Source organism: Sciurus carolinensis, chromosome 10, assembly GCF_902686445.1.
Source record: "Sciurus carolinensis chromosome 10, mSciCar1.2, whole genome shotgun sequence".
NCBI lineage: Eukaryota > Metazoa > Chordata > Mammalia > Rodentia > Sciuridae > Sciurus > Sciurus carolinensis.
The window spans coordinates 78,011,198-78,035,293 of NC_062222.1; the positions used below are offsets into that span (position 1 = coordinate 78,011,198).

The window sequence follows — 24,096 nt, forward strand, 5'->3', positions numbered from 1 at the left end:
ATTAAATAATGTGATAACTATAAAGTACTTAGAACAGGGGCTAGCAATAGCCATTAATTATAAACCCCAAACTCAATATATGTTAGCTATTACTGTTTCTTATTTTTAAGAAACATACAAGTTAAAACGCCCAAGATTACAGTGGAATCTTTTTGATTCCAAAACACTTACTTTTATACTTACTAGGGTACTTAAGTCTGGTTATAGCAAAACAAGTGAAGGCAAAATATACTAAGTGACAACGTAATATTAAGTGCTGTAACATATAGAGTACATGTGGGTTTTTTAAAAATATATTTTTAAATTGTAGATGGACAGAATACCTTTATTTATCTTTTTATGTGGTGCTGAGGATCGAACTAGGGCCTCACACCTGCTAGGCAAGTGCTTTACCACTGAGCCACAACCCCAACCCACATATGGGTTTTAATCTATAAGTATAGATTAGAGAGAAGTTAGAAGTTTCAAGTGTCTTTGTGATAAAATGAAAGGGAAGATGTTAATCAATTACTGCCACATCTTCCTGGTCTACCAATTTCCATTATTGTTTCTTTGTACACATCACCAGAAAAATACTTGTAAAATTTATTGCATATTACTTAAATTCCCTATTTAAAATACTTCAGTAGTAATGATAATTATTTTCTGGTTATATATTATGTGCTAGGTTCGAAGTTAGTAAACTTTCTGTAAAGAAACAGATGTAGCAAATATTTTGGCTTTTTGGGTCACATCTTTGTTGTGCTGGGCATGGTGATGCATGCCTATCATCCTAGCAACTTGGGAGGCTTGGGTAGTAGGGTCGCAAGTTCAAAGCCAGCTTCAGCAACTTAGTGAGACCCTGTCTCAAAATTAAAAATAAAATAAAAAGGACTGGGGGTGTAACTCAGTGGTTAAGCATCATCCCTGGGTTAGATCTCCAGTTTACCCTCACCCACCAAAAGGTCTTTGTTGCAATTTTGTTGTTGTTGTTGTGATTTTTTTTTTCTTTTTTAACAATCATTTGAAAATGTGAAAATCATGAATTGCTGTTAAATGAGATTATAAACAGTTTGCTAATCCCTGTGCTAGGAGATTTACATGAAATAACTGGTTTCTTTTTGTTAAAATCCTAGTAAACTTGATATTAATGATCCTTATTTTACAGTTGAGAACATTTAGCAAATATGATGAAGGTCAAATAGCAAGTGACAGATTCAGAATTAGGTCATTGTAATTCTTAAACTGTGTACTTTCCAGGATATCCTGTTGCTTCCTACTGCTTTTTTAGAATAAGATGCAGATTTCATAGCATTATAAATAAGGCCTGTCATGATATTGTTTTTACTTACCTCTTCAGTTTGTTTTTTTTTTTTTAAATTTTGGGGGTACCAGGGATTGAACTCAGGGGCACTTGATCACTCAGTTGCTTATTAGTACCTCGCTTTTGCTGAGACTTGTTTAAACTCATGATCCTCCTGCCTCAGCCTCCTAAGCTGCTGGGATTACAGGCAAGTGCCACTGCACCCAGCACCTCTTCAGTTTTGTTATAAATAACTTTATAATTACTTATAAATAAAAGAAGTAATTTTTTAACATAAAACTCTTCCCTCTCACATATTCCCTAGCTTAGCCATAGCAAATCATTTATAGCCTGGTCTATGCTTTATATGTGCCTACAATATCTTGTACTTTATTTATTTATTTTGGTATGGGGAATTGAATCCAGGGGCATTTAACCACTGTGTCATCCCCAGCCCTTTTTATATTTTCTTTTGAGACAGGGTCTTGCTGGGTTGTTTAGGGCTTTGCTAAGATGTGAGGCTGACTTTGAACTTGTGATCGTCCTGTCTCAGCCTCCCCAACTGCTGGGTTTACAGGTGTGCACCACCACACCTGGTGATACCTTGTACTTTATGAGGTCACTGACTTCTTCAATAATTCACCTCAGGCGCTTCCTATTCTAGGAAACCTTATCTGACATTTCCAATTTTTGCTTTATCATTTTTCTTTGTGCTCCTTTAGCATCCTGTTCATTCCTCTTTTTTAAAATTTACCACATTGTCTTATATTTACCTGGTTTATACCTTGACTTTTCTATTAGACTGTGAGGTTTTTAAAAATTTTCAGTACTGGAGATTGAACCCTGGGTTTTGATCTTGCTAGGCAAACATGCTACCACTGAGCTGTATTCCCTACCCACTTTTTTATTTTTTATTTTATTAATGGTATTTTGAGACAGGGCCTCACAGAGTTGCCCAGGGCTTCCTCTAACTTGTGATCTACCTGCCTCAGCCTTCTATGTAGTTGGGATTACAGGTGTATGCCACTGTGTCCAATTAGACTGAGATTTTTAAGGTTACAAATAGCTCAAATGTTTGACATGTAGTAGGAGCTTAATATAAATGTTTGACATATAGTAGGGACTTAGTAAAATTAAGTGAACAATCAAATGGCATGTAAAATGAAAATTAGATCAAGAAATATAGTTAACAGAAAGGTTAATTCGGATTCAAGGTGAGTGGGAAAGTAAATTTCTGGCAAACTTTCAGTGCTTGAGTTTAAATATGAGACTAATATAAGGCAAATCAAAGCATGATTATGGAGGGGTTTGAATTCTTAGGAATGTTAATTTTGTCCTTCCATCATTGATAGAAAGATTGCAACTCTATGAAATCTTCTGTATATTCTTGAAATTCTTAAACTGGGGTTCCTTATTTATATCCTACCTTTATGTTGTAATATTTTGCTTTATATATTTTATAAGACATTCGTCAATTCACTAATTCATTAATATTTGTTTTTATTAGTGGATACTTGAGAATGGGGCTCTGAAATCTCATAATTATCAATACTGTTAAAGACATTGGGAACCAAAAAAAAAAAAAAAAAAAAAAAAAGACATTGGGAACCATTGAATGATTATTATGAACCAGTTGGTGACTGTTTGAAATCTATTTACTGTTAGTGGTAGGGCTTGAACAGGGGTTTGCACATTCTAGACAATCACTGAGCTCTATCTCCAGTTCCTGCAATTTATTATTTTGTTTAAGAAGATTAATCTGGTTGAGATATCAGAATCAGTTGGGGAGCTAGGAATAGAAGGAGGGAGGACTTTTTTTTAAACAGTTAAAAGTAATGAATAGATTTATGTTGGTTGGAATGGAAAAGAAAACTTTTAAGTGACGTTGATGATTCTGTATGAAGACATAAAATAAATGAGATAACAGAAGAAAGAGGCAGTTTAGGTAAAAAAAACATGAATATTGTGTTAGACAATTTGGTGTGATTTTTCTCGGAGTGATTTTTATTTTTACCTGAATTTAGGTTCTTCTTAATTTATGCTTAATTTGAATATCTTCATAATTAGCTTCCCTTCCTGCCTCTCATTCATGAGTTCTAAACCTTCTTCCTGTGAATCCCATGGACAGTCTGAGAGAAGGCTGTGGATCCTTTCTAGAATAAGTGAGTGAAAAAATAAATTGAGATGGAACCTCAATATTGAGATACCAAAATACATAAAAATGAATTTTTGATAGTGATATGTGCTTTTTAAAAAAAAAAAAAAAACCAAAGCACTTAAGTAATAAGATCTAGCAGTGAGTCTAATGAATTACCCTAATTTGAAGTAATGATGCATGTAGATGCTATTTTGAGATTTCTGTAACAATTATAATGTGAAATGAAAATGTAATTGTTAGTGACAAAAATCACAGGTGGCTAATACTACTATGGTAGGTTTCCAGATCTGTGTGAAAGAGGTACTACATTTTAATTAGAAGTTAGCAAAAAGAGTGATGTAATTTTCTTCCTGTGCAGAACCACAGGTACTCTGAGATATTTATGCATACCAGCTTCATAATCTTTGCTTGTATTGTCTCCTTATTTTTCTCTATTTTGTGTATATTTGTTGTAGTAATGTACTTTGATTTTTATTGCTCCGTGTCTGACTTTGGAAGTAATGTGTGCTCTTAGTTAAAAAAAAAAAAATTAAAATGATACTGAAGAGCATACTTTTCTGGCTATTCTACCTCATGGTGATCATGATAGAAATGTAATATGTAGTACTGCTACCTATTTTTGAGCTATATGTACTTAAAGAGCCACATAAGCATAGTATAGATAGAATCATACTATGTATAATGTTTTTTACTTGCTTTTTTCATTAAAACTTATAATAATTTTTCCCATTAATAAGTGTACTTCATGTTTTAAAAAATGTATAGAATTAAAAAAATTTGAAACTGAAAATGGTGGTGCACACCTGTAATCCCAGACAAATGGGGGCTGAGGCAGGAAGTTCCCAAGTTTCAGGCCAGCTGAGGTAACTTAAACTCTGTCTCAAAATAAAATAGAAAAAGGGCAGTAGATGTAGCTTAGTGGTAGAGTTCTTGCATATCATGCATGAGGCCCTGGGTTGAGTTGCCAGTACTGAAAAAAAAAATCATGACACACATTACAAAACATAAAATTAACTATTTTAAAGTATATACTTCAGTGATTTTTAGCATGGTATTGTGAACACTACTACTAGCAAATTCCAGAACATTTCCACCACTCTCCAAAGAAACCTCATGTCTAATATTAGTTTCAATCCCCCTCTCTACTGGGCAGCTACCAACTAGTTTTTGTTCCTATGAGATACAAACTGTTTGTGGTGGTGCATGTCTGTAATTCCAGTGACTCAGGAGGCTGAGACAGGAGAATTGCAAGTTCCAGGCTAGCCTCAGCAATTTACTGAGGTCCTCAGCAACTTAGCAAGATGCTGTCTCAAAATAAAAAGGGTTTGGGATATGATTCAGTAGCAAAGTACCCCTGCGTTTAATCCCTAGTACCAAAAAAAAAAAAAAAAAAAGTAATGTCTGACTTCTTTAAATTAGCATAATATTTTCAAGATTAATCCATGTTGTAGCATGTAGTAGTACTTAATTCCCTTTTATGGCTGAATAAAATACCAGTGTGTGCATATGCATGTGCATATTTTTGGTTATTGTAGGTAATTTTGCTGTGAACATTTACATACATGCTTTTTGTGGACATGTTTCCAGTTTTTCTTGAATGTATGTAGGAGTGGAATTGCTGTATGATACGGTAATTCTCTAACTTTTTTAGGAATTGACATACTTTGCCACAGAAGCTGCATTGTTTTACATTTCTATACTCTATGATTTTTAATGACTTCATAGCAATCTACTACTTTATTAATGTGCCATCATTCAGACCCCTGATTGATAATTAATTTCCATATTTTTGGTTACTAACACTAATGAAGTGAAAAAAATATTTGTATATATACTTTTGTATATTGTTTTGGAAGATAATAGGGATTGAACCCAGTGTTTTGCACATGCTAGGCAATTGCCATACCACTGAGATACATGGTCAAGCCCTTACACCCTCCCCCCTTTTTTAAAATTATAATTTTTATTTCGAGACAGGGTCTCCCTAAGTTGCCCAGGAATTACAAATATGTGCAACTTTTTTTTTTTTTTTTTTTTTTGCGGTGCTGGGAATTGAACCCAGGGCTTTGTGCTTGCAGGGTGAGCACTCTACCAACTGAGCTATCTATCCATTATGTTATAGACTTTTTGCACACTTTAAAAAAATACATTTCTAGAAGTGGACTTGTTAGATTAAAATAAGTATACATTTATTAAAATTCTGGTACATCTTGTCAGATTTCCCTTTAGAAATGTTATATAAAATTATACTGGCATCAGTTGTGTAATAGATGCCTATTTCCCCAAAACCACAGTATTAATCTTTGCCATTCTGATAATAAAACTCATATAAAATTTGCAATTTTTTTTTTTTGCTAATGGTGGAATTCTTTTCCCCACAGATTTATACCTTTGTGAACTATGTGATCATGACCTTTACTCCAAATTTTTCTATTTAGAGCGTTTATAGTTTCTTCTTGTTGATTTGTAAGAACTATTTATATTTTAAAAACCTTACCTTATTGTGTATTATGAATATTGCAGAGACTTTTTGTTCCAGTTCTGTTATCTTTTGATTTCATTTGTGACTTCACTTTTTGCCTTATAGATATTACATTTTTTCTTATTTAATCTGCCTTTGTGGTCTTTGCCTTGCTTAGAAGAGTTATCTGTACTCCAAGACTGTAAAATTATTTTTCTGCAGTTTCTTTTAGAAAGGTCTAAAATTAGTCTTTGCCCAGCTTAGTGGAAGTATACATTTTGTAGTTGGAATTGACCTGTGTTCAAATTCCAGTCTGATCACTTATTAGCTGTCAGGTATTGGATGTTTCACAAACTTTTGTGTATCCCAACTTCCTCATTTGTGAAATGATAGTTAATATGTTCATTTTAGTGAAATTAAATATGCAAATTACTTAGCTCATTATCTGGGCACATGGTGGGCATTCAGTGAATGTCTTGTTTTCTTCTCTCTCCCACTCATAAAGTGTCTTCCTTACTTAAAATCTGGTCCAGAAGATAAGGGACTTGGAAAGTTTCAAGAAATGGGAGTGTAGTCCTCAGTTTTCAAAACTGGATAAGCTGTATAGGATGAATTATGACCGAAAAGGAGGTTAAAACTTCACTTAGTAATTAGGAAGCCATTTATATTTAATAATATTTTTCAGTAGCATAAGAGTCATATTTTAATAGGATAAGCACTAAATAAATATATACAACATACATAAAGGATATGTACTTGTGTTACATGTATCTACCATTATTTATTTTATCTCAAATAGCTGTAACTTTTTCCTCATTGTTAGAATGTTAGAGGACAGGAATAATATACTAACACATAGTGTATTTATATTATGTATATAAATTGTACACAAATTTAGATTATTTTTATTATTAGTTACAAATTACAGTATTTGTAACACAACAGTTAATCGTCAGCCTGGTTAAGAATTGCTTCATTCAAATTTTGTTCTTTTTAATGGTTCTATGAAATTTACATACATTCATTAAATTACAGTGATTCGTAAACAGTGTTATATTTTCTTTGTGTAAAGTAATTTTAAATGCATTTTGGAAAGAGGTGGGGAATAAATATTTATGAAAATCACTGTTTACATTTTTCCACATTTCCTAAATTTATAGGGAAGGGAAAACAATTCTATCATAGGTTTTGAAGTACTTTCTTTTTTTTCTGCAGTGATGGGAATCGAACCCTGGACCTCAAACATGCCAGGCTCTATCATAAGTTTTGGATAAACATTTTTAAAAGCATTAAGTTCCCCCCCTTTTGTCTTTTGATAAAGTAACTTCAAAATAATTCTTTTTAATTAAGAAAAAAAAATGAAGCTTTTTCCCAAGTGTTGTAATAATGGACATAGATTATGTGTAATTAGGTTTCAAAACCAGATGTCAAATTCTGTTCCTCAACTCTCTGTAACCACCTTTTATTCCTAGTGTGTTGTGTATATACCATCATCATTGTTGGCTTCAAAACATGAAGAAGGAAATTCTGTATTAGTTGGGTTTGGAGGAACATAATGAGTTTTAAGGAACAAAACAGGAAATTTTGGTCCTCAGTGATCTTTGATGAGTTTGTGAAGTTGGCATTTTGACTGTAGGACTGAAATTTGAAAGACAAGTATATTTAGTATGCTTTGTTGCTTTTGCAGAATATCTACCTGCCAGGAAAACAAAAATCCAAGTGAAAGACTGCTACCTTTGTGGGAAGTGATGAACAATACTCTTCTTTGGCTGACAAAATCTGAGTATCTATTTTTCAGTGACTGGTTTTTGCTTTCACTTAAGGGCCAAACTATCCTTTTCCTGGAACCAAGCTTGACTCAAAGCCTTTGTAAGTTCTCATGTTCTTTATCCTTTTTTAAAGAACTATTTTAGGAACTATTTTAAAGTTGACACCCCTTCCTTTAAACCTTTTCCGCTAGTACAAAGCATTACCTTCTTGGCAGTCATTTGTATGAATAGAGTGGATATTTTTCAGTAGGCATTTATTCATGCCAAAAAATTAATGGTTAGTGCTTTGTTTAATACTATCTGTTTGGGATCAATGTGAGTCAGCATTGGACCTATCTTTCTTTTGAATTCTTTCATAAGTAAGATGTTGACAGGGCTGGGCTTTTAGCTGAGTGGTAGAGTGCTTGCCTAGCATGTTTGAGGCACTGGGTTTGATTCTCAGTCTATCGACAACTTTAAAAAAATGATATTCTTTGGAAGACTTTCCTTGATAGAGCTTTTTTCTGTGCTTATTTTATTTTATTTTTTTTACCCTGGGCAATTTGGTTACTATAAACTTTTTCTGTTTTATTCTGCCATTTTTAATGGAGCTTGAGAAATTGATTGGTTTTGGTACTAGGGATTGGTACTTAACCTCTGATCCACATCCCCAACCCTTTTTAATTTGAGACAGGTATCTCCCAAGTTGCCTAAGGCCTCACAAAGTTGCTGAGGATGGCTTTGAACTTGTGATCCTCCTACCTCAGCCTCCTGAGTAGCTGAGATTATGGGTGTATATCACTACATCTGGTTGAGATTTGTAGATTTAGATAGGGCTTTTCCTTATCTTTAAATCTTGGTTCTCAGAACAATTATATTACTTTTAACACCTCTTCATGTGTATATTTTGGTATGTTCATCTATCACTGGAGCATGTGTTATTTGGCTCAGGTCAAAAGTATAGGATGGATATTTTTGACATTCTTATTTTCAAAATTTTGTGTTTAGATTTTAACGTAAACTATTTTTCTTCAAAGAGAAGTTAAAGTAATTCGAGAAGTTATTCGTTTTGAAAAGAGTTAATTAAACCTTTATTTTTAGATACTATCAAAGTTTTAGTTTTCTAGTAATTAAAATGAAACTATCTTGAATTAATGTTTACTTTTTGGATGTAGTTTAACTTTCTTAATATACAGATGATTGCTTAAACAAACAAATATTTTATTTATGAAATATTAAATTATTGATTATTACATATCACTTTAGAGCAGGCCCTGAAATTGGAAGCTTGGAAAAGGAAAAAAAAAATAGTTTATATGAAGAGTTACAGTCACACTGTTACTTCAAGCTCCCCCCCCCCCATTTAAACATGTTGGACTGAATTTAATTTATCTAGTGAATTGTTGCTTTGAGTGAAAGAACTCTCATATTCTTGATATGCTTGCTTTTTTTTTATAATGTGACTTATTTAGATGATATGTGATCTTTTTATAGGTGTCCTTGCAGCTTGTTTCAGTTTATGTCTGAACATAATTTATTTTTGACTTTGTTTATAGCAGCAAAGATGTTTTCATTTCTGGTGGGTTTGAAGAAAGTCTGTGCTATGGGATTGTTGTTTATGAGTCTTTCAGCTTGTATAGCCAGGGCTGAGGGTATAGTTCAGTGATAGAGTACTAATGTAGTGTGAGTGAGAGCCGGGTTTGATTCCTAGCACTGAAAAAAAAGGGGCAGGGAGACTTCTCATATTGTATTTCCAGTTGATTTATTGAACTTCCAGGCAATAGCAGGCAGCTGGTGCTCCACTGGCCATCTGTGATCAGTCTGCTGGATGCTGTTGGACAATTGGACAATCGGCAGGTGAACCTCCGGTGGTGGGTGATGTGTAGGTGAAAGGCAGGCGATCCACAGGCAAGAATAAGTCAAATGGTGGATGATAGGCACCAATCTGCAGTGAGCAATCTGCACTCAAAAAGTAGTCGGTATGCTGGCAGACTGCAGGTGATCGCAGTAGACATATGGGGTAAACAACAGGGGATCAATAAGCAGCAAAAACTGCCTCACGAAGAAACAGATATCCTCTGCTTGAAACCCGAGTTACAGAGCTACAAGGAACAGCAGCCTCCCTCTGGTCTGCCATCTTGGATCTCCCTTTATTTTTTAAATTTTTTTATTTTTATAGTTTTCAATGGACCTTTATTTTACTTATTTATATACGGTGCTGAGAATCTAATCCAGTGCCTCACACATGCTAGGCGAGCGCTCTACCACTGAGCTACAACCTCAGCCCGCCAGTTGATGTAGGAGAATACTTTTCTCTGGCTGGTAGTTGTTATTTATTTATTTATTTATTTATTTATTTATCTATCTATCTATCTATAGTTGTTATCTATCTATCTATCTATCTATCTATCTATCTATCTATCCATCTATCCACCCATCCATCCAGACCGGGGATTGAACCCAGGACTGCTTAACCACTTAACCAAATCCCTCACCTTTTTTGTATTTTATTTGGAGACAGAGTCTTGCTAAGTTGCTGAGGCTGGCTTTGAACTTGCCATGCTCCTGTCAGCTTCCTGAGCTGTTGGAATTATAGGTGTGTGCCACCAAGTCCAGCAGTACTTGTCACTAATTAATAGTTTCAGGGGGAGAACTTATAGTGAACTTTTTATTTTTAAAGTCTGGGCAACCTTGTAAATAGACTACTCTTCTGATTTTTCACTCCCCTTTAACTTTAGTTGAAAAAGAGGAATTCAAAGGAGAAATTGCAGTAGTCATTTTAAAATGACCTTTGATTATCCTGCTTTTTTTTCTAGATACTTCACAATGTTATCTCATTTAATTAGGTCTTTGATCTATTTGAAGTATTTTTTTTTTTTTTTTTTTGTATGTGGTATGAGGTAAAGATTGAGGTTTATTTGTTTGAATGTGGTAATCTAATTGCTCTAGCACTAAAGATTCTTTCTCATTTTCCCATTGAATTGTTTTGGCATTTTTTTGTTGAAAATGAGTTAACTATGTATGTACAGGGCTACTTCTAGGCTTTCTGATTTCTTGATCTCTTTGTCTATGCCAGTACTTTATTGCCATAACTGTAGCTTTGTAATAACTTGAAATTAAGTAGTCCAGCTCTTCCAATTTTGTTTCCTTTTCAAAGTTGTTTCAAGTGAGCTCTCTAGCCCCTTTTTATTTCCATATAAATTTTATAAGCCTAACTTGGTGGTGTACATCTACAATCCCAGCAGCTCAGGAGGCTGAGGCAGGAGAATATCAAGTTCAGAGTCAGCCCCAGCAACTTAGCGAGGCCCTAAGCAACTCAGTGAAAATATTATATATTATATTATATAGAAATATATATTTCTATATATAATATATTAATATATTATTTAATATATTTATTATTAATTATTTAATATATTAATATATATATAATATATTATTTCTTAATAAATATATGTATTTTTAAAAAAGGGCCGGGGATGTGGCTCAGTGATTAAGTGCTCCTGGGTTCAATCCCAGGTACCCCCCACCCCCAATTTTTTTTATAATAAACTTGTCCCAGAAACTACTTCCTGGGATTTCATTGGAATTGTTTTTATCTTTAGATCAGTTTGAGAATAAACATCTTAACAATTTTGAGTCTCTGATCCACAAATATAGTACATGTCTTCATTTGGTCTATGATTTTTTCCTAGTATGAAATAGTTTTCAGTATACAGGCTTGTGCATATTTTTCATATAATTTCTAAGTATAATTTTTGATGCTGTTGGAAGCTGTGTTTAAAAAGTTAAGTTTCTGATTTGTTACTTCAATAGTTAATTTTTTTTTAAGGAGAAGGAGTGTATTTATTATGTATTCTGAAACCTTGTTAAACTTATTTATTCTGGTAGCTTTTTTTGTAGATTTTGTATATATAGGTAATGTGTTGTCTGTCAATAAATATGGATTTAATTCTTTCTACTTACAGCATCTTTTATCATTTTTTTCTTGCTTGATTTAATGGGCCAGGACTTCTTGTACAAGGTTCAAAAAAGTTAAAGTGGACATGCTTGCTTTTTTTTTCATCTTAGGAGGAAAGCATTCAAAATTCTAGCATTAAGTGTAATGTTAGATTTTTCATTAATGCCATTTATGAGGATAAGTATATTACCTTTATTTATTTATTTAAAAAATATTTTTAGTTGTGGATGGGTACAATACCTTTATTTTATTTATTTGTTTTTATGTGGTGCTGGGGATCGATCCCAGTGCTAGGTAAGCACTTTATCACTCAGCTGCAGCCCTAGTCCCACCTTTATTTTTCTAAATGAGAATTTTCTTTCTTTTTCTTTTTGCCTTGCCTGGGATTGAACCCAGGGCCTCTAGCGAGCTATGCAAGTGCTCAATCACTGAGTTACATTCCCTCCATCACACCATCCCCCCTCCATTTTTGAAATGGGATCTCACTAAGTTGCCCATTCTGATTTTGAACTCAGAATCCTCCTCTGTACTTACAGGTATGTGCCACCATCTAGGAAGTTTTTCTTTTAAAATAGGAATGATTATTAGATTTGCCAAATGCTTTTCATGATATACTGAGATGATCACATTTTTTTTTTAAGGTCTGTTGACAGCTGAATTACATTGATTTTTTTAAAATGGCAAATCAACCTTGCATTCCTGGGATAATTATCATTTGGTATGATGTGTCATTTTTTAAAAGTATTGCTAGATTTGATTTGCCAAAATTTCTAAAACTATTTTTGCATCTGTTTTTATGAAGTATGTAGTTTTCTTATACAGTATTGATCTGGTTTTGGTATTAGGGTAAGACTTTAACTTCATGGAAGAGTTTATGTAGAACTGATATTGTTTCTTCTGTAAGCTATAACCAAGGGTTTGGAAACTTGGACCATATGATCTCTTTCCTTCTATTTGTAAAATTTTAATTCTGTCCTCATATGATAGATATGTACATTTTTATAAACAACCTCTAGGTCTTATTAATAAATAAACACCCTTGGCATGGGGTTGTGGCTCAGTAGTAGAGCACTTGCCTAGCATGTGTGAGGCACTGGGTTCAATTCTCAGCACTGCATATAAAAAAAATAAAGGTCCATTAAGAACTAAAAAAAAAAAAAAAAAAAAAAGTGAATATCCTTGGAGTGTAGTGAATGAGTAAACAAAATAGCTGTAGCACAGAACAAGTCAGTGTTTTCTTTTTCAGTGAAGCAGATTTGACTTCATGAGATTTAGAATCTATGAGGGGGAAAAGCAGGATTTCATCTACTTATAGTCATGTGCTTGAGTTGGTTTGTACTGGTCATTTTCAGGAATTTTATAAGCTAGTTATTCAACAATCTATTAAAAATTAAAATTAGTTAAAATTATATAAATGAAAGTAAATATTAGAAACAAAGTTTCATTGCTTGGTTATTTTATTTATTATCTGTGCTCTTTGGATTATTTACATTTGAAATACAGTGTAATGTCAGGCTGCTTGGCTATTTCTTTGTAGCTTCTTACTCATTGATATTTCCTTAGTAGCTTGAAATCTGCCATGAGCTATCAAACCATAAAGATATGTAGGAAAGGTCAAACTGCCATTCATGTGGGACAATTTTTTTTTTCTTTTTTTTCCCCTTTGTAGTGGGGATCAGACTTAGGGCCTTGAATCTTTTAGACAAGCATTCTACCACTGGGCTCCACCACTAGTCCACAAGTCACAAATGCAGGTGGGAGTATTTGCACCACAAAAAATAGGTGAATGCTCCAGATTTAATATGTTGGTTTTCTAAATTTAAGAAAGTAATAAGAGAAGGCCAGGTGGTGCATACTTGCAATCCCAGCAACTAACAAGGCTGAGGCAAGAGAATAACAAGTTTGAGACTAGCCTTAGCAACTTAGTGAGGCCCTAAGCAACTTAGTGAGACCCTGTCTCAAAATAAAAAATAAAAAGAGCTGGGGATATAGCTCAGTGGTAAAGTGCCCCTGGGTTCAATCCCCAGCAAACCCACCCTCCCCCCGCCAAAAAAGGGGGAGGAAATGTTAATAAATTAAATCAAACTTTAATATGTTCCAAGTTTAAATTTTTTTTTTAATTAAATTTTCGAGATAGTCTTGCTCAATTGCCCAGGCTGGCCTCAAACTTGGGTACCTCCTGCCCTAACATCTGGAGTCCCTGAAATTACAGGTCTGTGCTACACTGTCCAGCTGTAATTTCTTTAAAAGAATGTGACAACTGAAGCAGTAGAGGATATAGGCCCATTTTGATGTTCTCTATAAGAAACACTGTTGAGCAGAAGTAAAAGGAAATGAAGGAAGATGAGATCTAGATCAGAAGTATTATGTTTATTATTAAACTTCTGTGAGTGACAATTCTTCATGTTAATAAAATGATCTACAGCAAAGAACCAGGAAGGTCTAAACTTTCTGTATCTGTGCTTTCTATGTCTGTGCTTTGCTTACCAATACAGTACCATCTCTCTGGCTCAAGTGATACTTTTTAGCAATCATGAACTGCATGTAAATACTGCACATGTTCTTCTTATGTTGTATATTATCTTGGTGCCTTTGTTTTTGTCTTGTCTGTCTCTACCTCACTCATCTTTTCACGAGGGAAATGCCAATTCCTTTTCATTCTTTAGGACTCAGCTCAGTGTGCATGTGCCAAATCTTTATCAGCACTGGATGTTGGGGATTATAGGCATGTAATATTGTCCTTGGCTTGTCAGTTGTAATAGTTGTGCGATGGTATCTCTTTGTGGTTTTGAGTTGCATTTCCCTGATGCCTAATGTTTGAATGTTATTCCATGTGCGTATTTGCTACCTGTGTGTCTTATTTGATGAAGTGTCTTTTTCAAATCTTTTGTGAATTTTTATCCCTGGGGATAAAAATGCAAGGCCTTGCACACACTAGCCAAGGGCTTTAACACTAAGCTATAGCCCCAGTTCCTTGCCTTTTTTTGGGCAAGTTTTTTATATATCTTATGTGCTTTTTCAGATGCGTTTTGGATATGTTTATTCTCAATATTATGCCTTCTCATTCATCTTTCAGTAGATGATGAAAGTTTTAGATGTTCATGAAATGTAGGTTTTGAATAGTTTTATAGATCATGCTTTTAGTTACACTTGAAGAAATCTTTGCCTAGTGCAAGGTCATTTTTCTCATTTCCTTGTAGAACTTTTATACTTTTTGACTTTACATTTAAGTTCATAATTTTTGTAAGTTTACTTTGTGATGATACATATGAATCAATGTTTATTTATTTAGTTTAAGATATGGATATCCCATTGTTCCAGCACCATTTGTGAAAAACTATCCTTTCTCTATTGAATTACCTTTCCACCTTTGTTGAAAATCTATTGGCTGTATATGTGGTATGTGAATTTGTTCTTGTTGCTACATTCTGTTCTGTCAAATTATATTTGATCAGTTCCAAATTGTCTGGATTACTGTAGTTTTTAGGAAAATTTTTGAAATTGGATAATTAATGTGAAGATCTGAGTTTTTATCTCTTTTTCAAAAGTAACAAAAATGTGTGAAGAAATAGTTTGACTATTCTACATCTTTCTTTCAGTATATGTTTTAGAATCAACTTGTTGACTTCTGTATGGGACATATACTGAAGAAGTAAACAGATGATTTAAACTGATAAATACTTAATACTCACTGAAAGAATGGAAAATGAATATGTCAAAGGAAATAGAAAACATGTTAGAGGAGAAAGGTAAAAAGAAAGGGAGTGTCAGGATAAGAAGTCATAGTTCTCCTAGAAGAATTGATGCTGAAAATTTTATTACTTTCCCTGTTTTCTGTAGGATAATTAGGTAGTGGGAGGTATTATAGCAGAGTAATAGGAGGGGACCAACACTAACAATTTGGAATTATAGAAAATCACGAGCTTTGGGTGTTGAAATTGTTAATAAAGTAAAATGAAACTTGTCTAATAGTAGCATTTAAAAAATTTTTGAAGTGTTGGTAGATTTATACTCTCGTCTGATTTCCATTTTTTATTTTAACTAATATATATTGTGTGTGTGTGTGTGTGTGTGTTGTATTTATTATTACCACTGCTGCTGTTTTATGGTGTCTAAATACAAGAGAAAGTTTTCAGCTATGCAGCAAGGGAGATACACTTTAATTCTTTCTCCTTTCCTCTTCCCTGACAAGTCAACTACACCTTCACACTAACAATTATCTCAGGGTTGACATAAGATTACTTAGGGATTACTTTTTAAACGTTATATAACAACCAGTAACATCTTCATTTAGAGACTCTATCATCACATATACATTTGCATTTTGTTTGGATACATACATGATTTCATTTGGAATATGAAGTATATCCCTAAAAATAAACTAACTAGAAATAAGACATTGAGTCTAATTGTTTCTAAAGATCTAAAGGTCTTGTTACTGCTTTTATCTAATATTTGGTTTGCTAATAAGGATCATAGGAAAAAAATATGATCACTGGGTTAGTAAATCAGTTGCTGTCACCTTAAGTTAAATATACTGGTATGTGTTTTATTTAGTTATCTTAGTCCCATTCCCCAATGTAGACCATTTAATACTTGTTACTATCCTGGGAACTCTACTCTTTATACCGGTCTTTGAGTATTCTACATGTTATCTATTATTCATCAATCTTATCCTTTTTGATAAGAATGTTTTATTTTCCCTTTTGTTGTTCTCATTTGATATAGTAATAATGATAAGAGAACAATGCAGCTGTCTGACTAAAGAAGGGGAAAATAATATCAAAAAAGAAATATCAAATCCCTAATAAAATTATTTAAAAGTAAAATATGCTGTAACTTTCTTTTTCAAGTAATGCCATGAAAATGGCATATGCTTCCTGAGGACTATGATTGTCCATCTTGTTCACTTTGAAGCCCAACTGATCAATATAGTAAATGATGGTGGTAGTTATGCAAGAAATATTTCTTGAATAAATGTTAAACTGGTCAGAAATATGAGACTCCAAAAGTCTGGGGGCTGTTTTCTTCTTAATGATGGAGTGACTTTACCATCATAAAATACAGGTTTTATAGTCACAGAGCTGCAGATGTTAAGAAAACTTGAAGTTCTTTCTGGATGTTTGCATTTATTTATCATCTGTGGACTTTAGCTAAATAGGTAATGAGAGACCAATCCCATTCAGAGCCCCTTGAAGTGGAATGGAATTTGATAATGAAATTATTCTTTATCTCAGTGTGTATACTAAACTTTTGGAATTTCTATCAATTTTTAATCTTTTTAAATTATGGGTACTGATGATTGAACCCTCTGAGCTACATCTCTAACCCTTTTTATTTTTTTTTTTGAGACAGAGTCTTGCTAAGTTGCTTAGGGCCTTACTGAGTTGCTGAGGTTGGCCTCAAACTTGCAGTCCTCCTCCCTCAGCCTCCCAAGTTACTGTGATTACAGGTGTGACACACCTGGCTAAATCTTTTATTTTGTCAATATGAATCTACAATATGCAGTGTGATTTGTTCGGTACTATTTTTTAAGACTCAACTGTTGAGCCAGTAGTGAAAGTATAGGTAAGGTACATTTTGTATGACAGTTGTTATGATTCATAATTTGTACCGTAATGTTAAAAATAGTTTTCCCACTGGTAATTGAACTCAGGGCCTTGTGCATCGTAGGCAAGCTCTTTCCTGCTGAGTTACATCCCCCTCAGCCCTTTTTAATTTTGAGATAGGGTCTCACTATATTGCCCACACTGGTCTGGAAGTTGTAATTCTCCTGCCTCGCTGGAATTACAGGCAAGCTCTAGGATGCCCTGCTAAAAACAGATACTGATGAGTATGTACAAACTTCAGAAATGTTGTACTGCAGGTGTTCTTTGATTAAGGTAAACTTAAGATACATTTTCTCAGGAAGTTCCTAGTGGTTAAGACCAGATAGGAAATATGAATGTTTTGTCATGGTGAGTATTCAAAAAAATGAGAATTAATGTGTTTTCCCTTCCACAACTTTTGGAAATAAATGCCAATATAAGGTAGAATTATTTGAAAATGTGTTCGGAATGTGAAGTCATTGAGCAGAAATACCTAATGGAAGCTTAATTTGGTGTTCTTCCAACTTTAGATACTGTGCTAGCATCTGCATCTTTGCCCAAGATTACTTTTGCAAACTACTGTTGATATGATCACTTAATATTTCTATGGAAAAAGCACATGTTTAATGATACACATTTTAGGGTTGAATTAATTGAATTAGAGGTCTCTGATTCATCATGGAATTCTTTTTTGGTGGTTTCGACATTCTTTCTCAGTCTAAAACCAAGGGAGATAATATTAATTATGTAAACTACACACTGAGATAAAATGACCTTAAAGTTAGTGTGGTAAGAAGCAGTGGTTTAGTAACACAAGGCTTAAATCTTCACATATGCTCTAGAGGCCGTGTATTTTATAAGTTACTTTATATGTAGAAGTTTGGTTTTTGCTTTTGAAAATTTGCTCTCATTTGACTCAGATTATTTTTTCAGGCAGGAGTTATTCAGTCTTATTTTCCAAATCCTGCTATATAAAACTGAGGTTTGGGATCTTTTTTTTCCCTTTGCATTTTTTTATTGGTTTATTATAGTTGTACATAATGGTGGGATTTGTGGTTGCATAGTCACATACACACACAATATATAACATTATAATTTGACCACTGTCACTCCCTAGCACTTCCCCTGCTTCCTCCCTAGCTCCTTTGGTCCCTTTCCTCTACTGATCTCCCTTTAATTTTAGTGAAATCAGGTTTTGGATTCTTTATAACAATATTTGGGTGGATTTCAAATGCATTTTGCAATATTCTGTTCAGTGGAATAGCATATTGTATAGGTATCATTTATTTTGCAGTTTTGGAAACTTGAATTTAAAATTTTCTTTGGTAATGCTGGTGTTATGTATAATATTGCTTGCAATTTTAAAATAATTGAAATAAATTTTCCAGGAAGTAAGTATTTTACAGGTTTATCTGAAGGTTTTGTTTAGTCAACAAAGACTATCTGATAGGTAAATTTATGACTCTTCACTTTGTGGCAGTGTTAGCCATCAGTGATGGAGATTAAAATTATTTACTTTAAGAAGAGTTTATATAGGGACCAAGAAGTAGGAGATAATGAGGTTCCTTGGCAAAGAAGACTGATGGTTCGTCTCAGAAATTTTACAGTGGAGTGTCCAAGGGCTGCATAGATGGTACACTAAGGAACAGAGAGTGCCTGGCAGGTTCAAAACAGCTTATGAGTATTTGGGGAACTATGAGAAGTATTTTGCAAAGTGTCGATATGGGGTTGAATACTGAGAAGTTGAACAGGTGTTGCTAAGGGACTTTTAGTTTGCTTTGTTATGTAATTAGAATTCCCAGTATAAATCAGGTTGATGTAATGGGATGATTCTTTGGGAATGTATGTAAGATGTTTTAGAAATTGGAAACTTGGCAAAACTAATCCCAACACTTGCCTTAAGGGCTGAGGGGTATAGTTTAGTGGTAGAGTACTCGCCTAAAGTACTCTGGGTGAAGCTCTGTGTTTGATCCCCAGTACTGTAAAATACTGTAAAAGTCATGTATCAGTATCTATATGTATCTATTTACCTACTATCTTATCTATCCATGGTATGATATGTCTCATAATCAGTTTGAAAAAAAGATAAGGAAAAAAATTAGCTTCTAGGTTTTCCAAAATAAAGCATTTGCTTCTTCAACAAAAAAATGTTCATTATTCAGTATTTATATCTTGGACTGGCTTATATGAGGTTATTAGAAATCATACTATAAGTGTTACATTTAAATTGCATTTGAATTATTGTTTATCATTTAAATGACACATTTTAAGTTATTTTGAAATAGGGTTTTGTAATATGTTTACAAGGTGAAATGTTGATGCTGTGGACCAGATGGAAAAATAAAGATCAACACAAAGATTCAATTCTGTTAATTCCCTGCATTTGAGTTCTCTAATTTTTAATACCACAATTGAAAACCTGATGTTTGGGGCAATAGTGATCATCAAAACTACAGAACTATCATCTCTCCTAAATTACTAAATTAACCCAAATGAAAAATGTCTTAACTTACATAAATTCGGTTTAAATGATTAAGGCTTGTGTTTCTGTTGGCATTTTAATCAAATCTAAGAGAGATATCTGATTCCAAATATGTCCTTATTAATATTATTTTGGTTTTTAGACCATATTTGACTTGTGGACTCAGACCCCAATATAATAATGCTGAGTATTTCAGTACACCTCTCACTAGTATATAGTTACTGTCGTGTCGACATAAACTCTGTAAATACTCCTCAGACCTCCAAAATATTAGTTAAATGGATTTAATAGATACCTGTTGACTATTTCATCCAGCAAAAGCTGAATTTATTTTCTTCTCAGCTGCTCATGGAACCTTCTTCAAAACAGATCATATTTTCCTCATCCAAAACAGACCATATTAAGCCACAAAGCAACTCTTAGCAAATATAAAAAGCTAATATAATTCCTTGCATCTTATCAGATCATAATGGAATGGAATTATCAGTCAACACTAAGAAAAACTACAGAAACTATATAGGCAACATGGCGATTGAACAATATACTTTTGATTGATGAATGAGTCATAGAAGTAGTGGGGGGAGAAATTTAAAAGATTTTGAAATCAAACCAGAATAGTGACACAACATACCAGAACCTGTGGACACTATTAAAGCTGTTCTAAGAGGAAAGTTTATAGCCCTGAGTGCCTACATAAGAAAGTCAGATGGACCCTAAATAACCAATTGATGCATCGCAATACTCTAGAAAAACAAGAACTAACCAATTCTAAAACCAGTAGAAGGAAGGAAATAAGACCAGAGCTGAAATGAAATAGAGAATAAAAAAAATAAAAAGAACGGCGAAACAGAGTTGGTTCTTTGATAAAATAAACAATTGGATAAATCCTTAGCCAAACTAACCAAAAGAAAAAGAGGATAGACTCAAATTAATAAAGTTAGAGATGAAAAAGGAGATATCACCACAGATATTAGAATCCAGAGGATCATTAGGGATTACTCCGAAAGTTTCTGCTCCAATAAATTGGAAAATCTAGAAGAAATGCATATATTCCTAGACATATAACCTACCAAAATTAAACCAAGAGAATATAGAAAACCTAAAGAGGTCAGTAACAAGCAATGAGATTGAAGTAGCAATAAAAAACCTTCTAACAAAGAAAAACCTGGAATCAGATGACTATTCAGCTGAATTCTACCCAGACTTTTAAGGAAGAACTAGTGTCAGTGCTCTTCAATTTATTCCACAAAAGGGGTGGAACACTTTCAAATTCCTTTTGTGCAGCCAGTCTCACTCTGATACTAAACAAGATAAGGACACATTAAGGAAGTTAAACTACAGATCAGTATCCCCACAAGCATTATGTTTTAAGTCAGCTGTTTCACTGTTTTGACTAAAAGAATCTGACCAGCACAATTGTAGAGGAGAAAAGGTTTATTTGAGGGCTCATGGTTTCAGAGGTCTTAGTCCATAGAAGGCCGGCTCCATTCCTCGGGGCTTGCAGTGAGGCAGAACATCATGGCAGAAGAGCATGGCAGAGGGAAGCAGCTCATATCATCAGGAAGCAAAGAGAGAGATTCCACTCAGATACAAAATATATACCCCATAGCCATACCCCAATTCTCACCTCTGCCAGCCACACTGTACCCTGGCAGTTAATTCCATCAGGGATTAATTCACTGATTGGGTTAAGACTCTTAAAACCCCAAATTTCTCCTCTGACCCTTCCTGCATGTCTCACGTGAGCTTTTGAGGGACAACCTCACATCCAAACCATAACACTTTAGATGTAAAAATCATTAATAAAATATTAGCCAGTCATATTCAGAAACATATTAAGAAGATTATACATTGTGACCAAATTGGTTTCATTTCAGGGAGGCAAGGATGGTTTAACATACATGTCAATGAATATAATGCACCACATGAATAGAATTAAGGACAAAAACCATCACATTTCCATTTCAGCAGATGCAGCAAAAGCCTTCAACAACATTCAATATGATAAAAATATGAAAGAAACTAGGAATGGAAGGCACTTAACTCAACATCAGAATGTCTACATGTGACAAACCAAAAACCAGCATCATGGTGAATGCTCTAAAATCAGGAGCAAGACCAGGATGCCCCCTCACCCATGCCTATTCAGTATAGTACTAGAAATTCTAGCTAGGGTAATTCGGCAAGGGAAGGAAATACAAATAGGAAAGGATATTGACAGGGAAGGAAAAAGTCAAATTATTACTATCAGTGAATTTTATTTGACCCTACATTTGGAGTATACAAAAAACTCTACCTTAAGTCTGTCAGAACTAATAAATTCAGAAAAGTAGCAAAATACAAACTCAACATACAAAAATCAATAGCTTTCCCACATACCAATAATGGATTTGCTGAAAAAGAAATCAGGAAAACAATCATATTCACAAGAGCCTAAAAAAAAAATATCTAGGAATAAATGTAACCAAAGAAATGAAAGACCTCTACAATGAAAATTGTAGAACACTGAAAAAAGACATGGAAAAAGACTTTAGAAAATGAAATGACTTTATATGTTCATGGGTAGGTAGAATTAATATTGTTAAATGATCATAACCAAAAGCGATATACTGATTCACTAAAAATCCTCCTCAAAATAGCATTGTCATTCTTCACAGAACTAGAAAAAAGTGCTAAAATTCATGATGTAATTCTCTTTTCTGTATTCTCTACATGTAACAAATTTTAGGCCACCTGAATGTAAATCTTCAATTCAGAATATTAAATCTGAATTTTACTTAGAAATAGTCTGAATTCAGACACTTGGTTTTGGGTTATATATGTGAAAATAAAAGGAAGGAACCAACTACAAATACATGGCAATTGCAGGGTATAAGCAGGAGTTTAGGCAGAGAACTGTGTCATTTGCTATTCTTTGTTAGAACTGAAGTGAATTTATTTTCTTCCTTTTACCAAAGCAGTAATTCTTATATTGGACCTCTTGAATAGGTTACTTTTAGGACCATTTGTCATCTGCTTCATATATATCACATTTGAGTAGTGAAGTACTTGGGCATCATTGATGATTGTGTTGTGATTATGAAAAAGACTGCATAATATTAATTTTGATCAAGGTAGCCATGTTAAAAAAAAAAAAAGTAGTCATGTAACTTACCAAGTTGGAAGCTTTTGAAAGAAAGAATTATTAATAATTATCTTAGAACAACAGATGTAAATCAAGACTGTCCCAGGCAAACCAAGATATGTAGTCATCCAAACTAGAATGCTTTTGATGGAAAGTATCTGAAAACAACTCAAATTACCTTAGTAAGGGAAGTAGATATTGGCTTTCTCTGTTTTCTAAAATTGTTCTGTGGCTGGTGTTCCTTGTAGTTGTTGAATGATTGTCCTCAGTAGTCCTAGCTCTATTCTTTTTTATGATAAGGAGGAGAGAGAAGTCTGCTTTTCTCATAAACAGAGAATGCATTTGAACTAATCTCTGTGTCAAGGGAGATGTCATGTACTGATCTGGGGATATCTGAATATCACTGCAAGAAAAAAGACAGAATTGCCTGATTCTCTTAGACTAATTAGTATATTTAGGAAACTGGTTGTATGGTCAGCCTTTCTAGGAAAACAGTGCATCTAAATGAAGGGGAAGGAGTTAGGAAAACAACTGTAATGTTCTCTGTGAAGTTTAGTCTTTGTTTGTTTGCATTTTCCCTTAGGTATCTGTTAATGAGTTCCTACAAGAGCCTAACATACTGCAGATGATAAGTTTTCCTTCAAGTGAGAATTTGTAGTATAAATGACTTAGCCTGGTAGTGGGAAACTTACCATCTCATTTTCTTTAGAAGACTATAATAATTATTGATGATCTTTTTTTCACAGACTAATAGGGATGCCAAAGGAAAAATATGATCCTCCAGATCCTCGCAGAATTTATACCATCATGTCAGCAGAGGAGGTAGCCAATGGGAAAAAATCTCACTGGGCAGAATTAGAGATCTCGGGTGAGTAGAATCTGAAGCATTTTATTTGGGATATACTAGTATAAATGAATAAGGGTATTGCTATTTTGATTTCTTTATTGTATATTTTTAATTAGATGAACTAACTGAAAATATACAAGAATGCCAGGGTATTATTATTTTTTTAAATGTTACTAAATGTCTTAGTTCCTACCTTCTCTTTGAGATAAATTACATTGAGCAAGAGTTACCATGTAGAAATGAGGATATCGAGAGTTAAGATTCTAAGTAAAAATCAGGTTCTGTGATAGATTTTGTTTTGATTCTTTCAAAGTAATTTTTGCAAATTAAAATCTTCTCCATCTTCCTGTCATTTAAGTGTTTGCAAAGAAATAAATCTAGAATAGTAGCTATCCTAACAAGTACATGATATGTGTTATAGGACTTCAATAAATGTTTGGAATTT

The 24,096-nt window shown here is 33.6% G+C and overlaps 1 protein-coding gene across 1 annotated transcript in view; it reads left to right on the top strand.

The window, feature by feature from the left end:
- Cnot6l (CCR4-NOT transcription complex subunit 6 like) overlaps positions 1-24,096 on the top strand; it is a 110,178-nt gene that overhangs the window by 8,320 nt on the left and 77,762 nt on the right. The window contains exon 2 of the mRNA XM_047566020.1: positions 23,551-23,672. Within this exon, the coding sequence (XP_047421976.1) occupies positions 23,551-23,672 (122 nt within the window). The remainder of the gene's footprint in view (positions 1-23,550; positions 23,673-24,096) is intronic.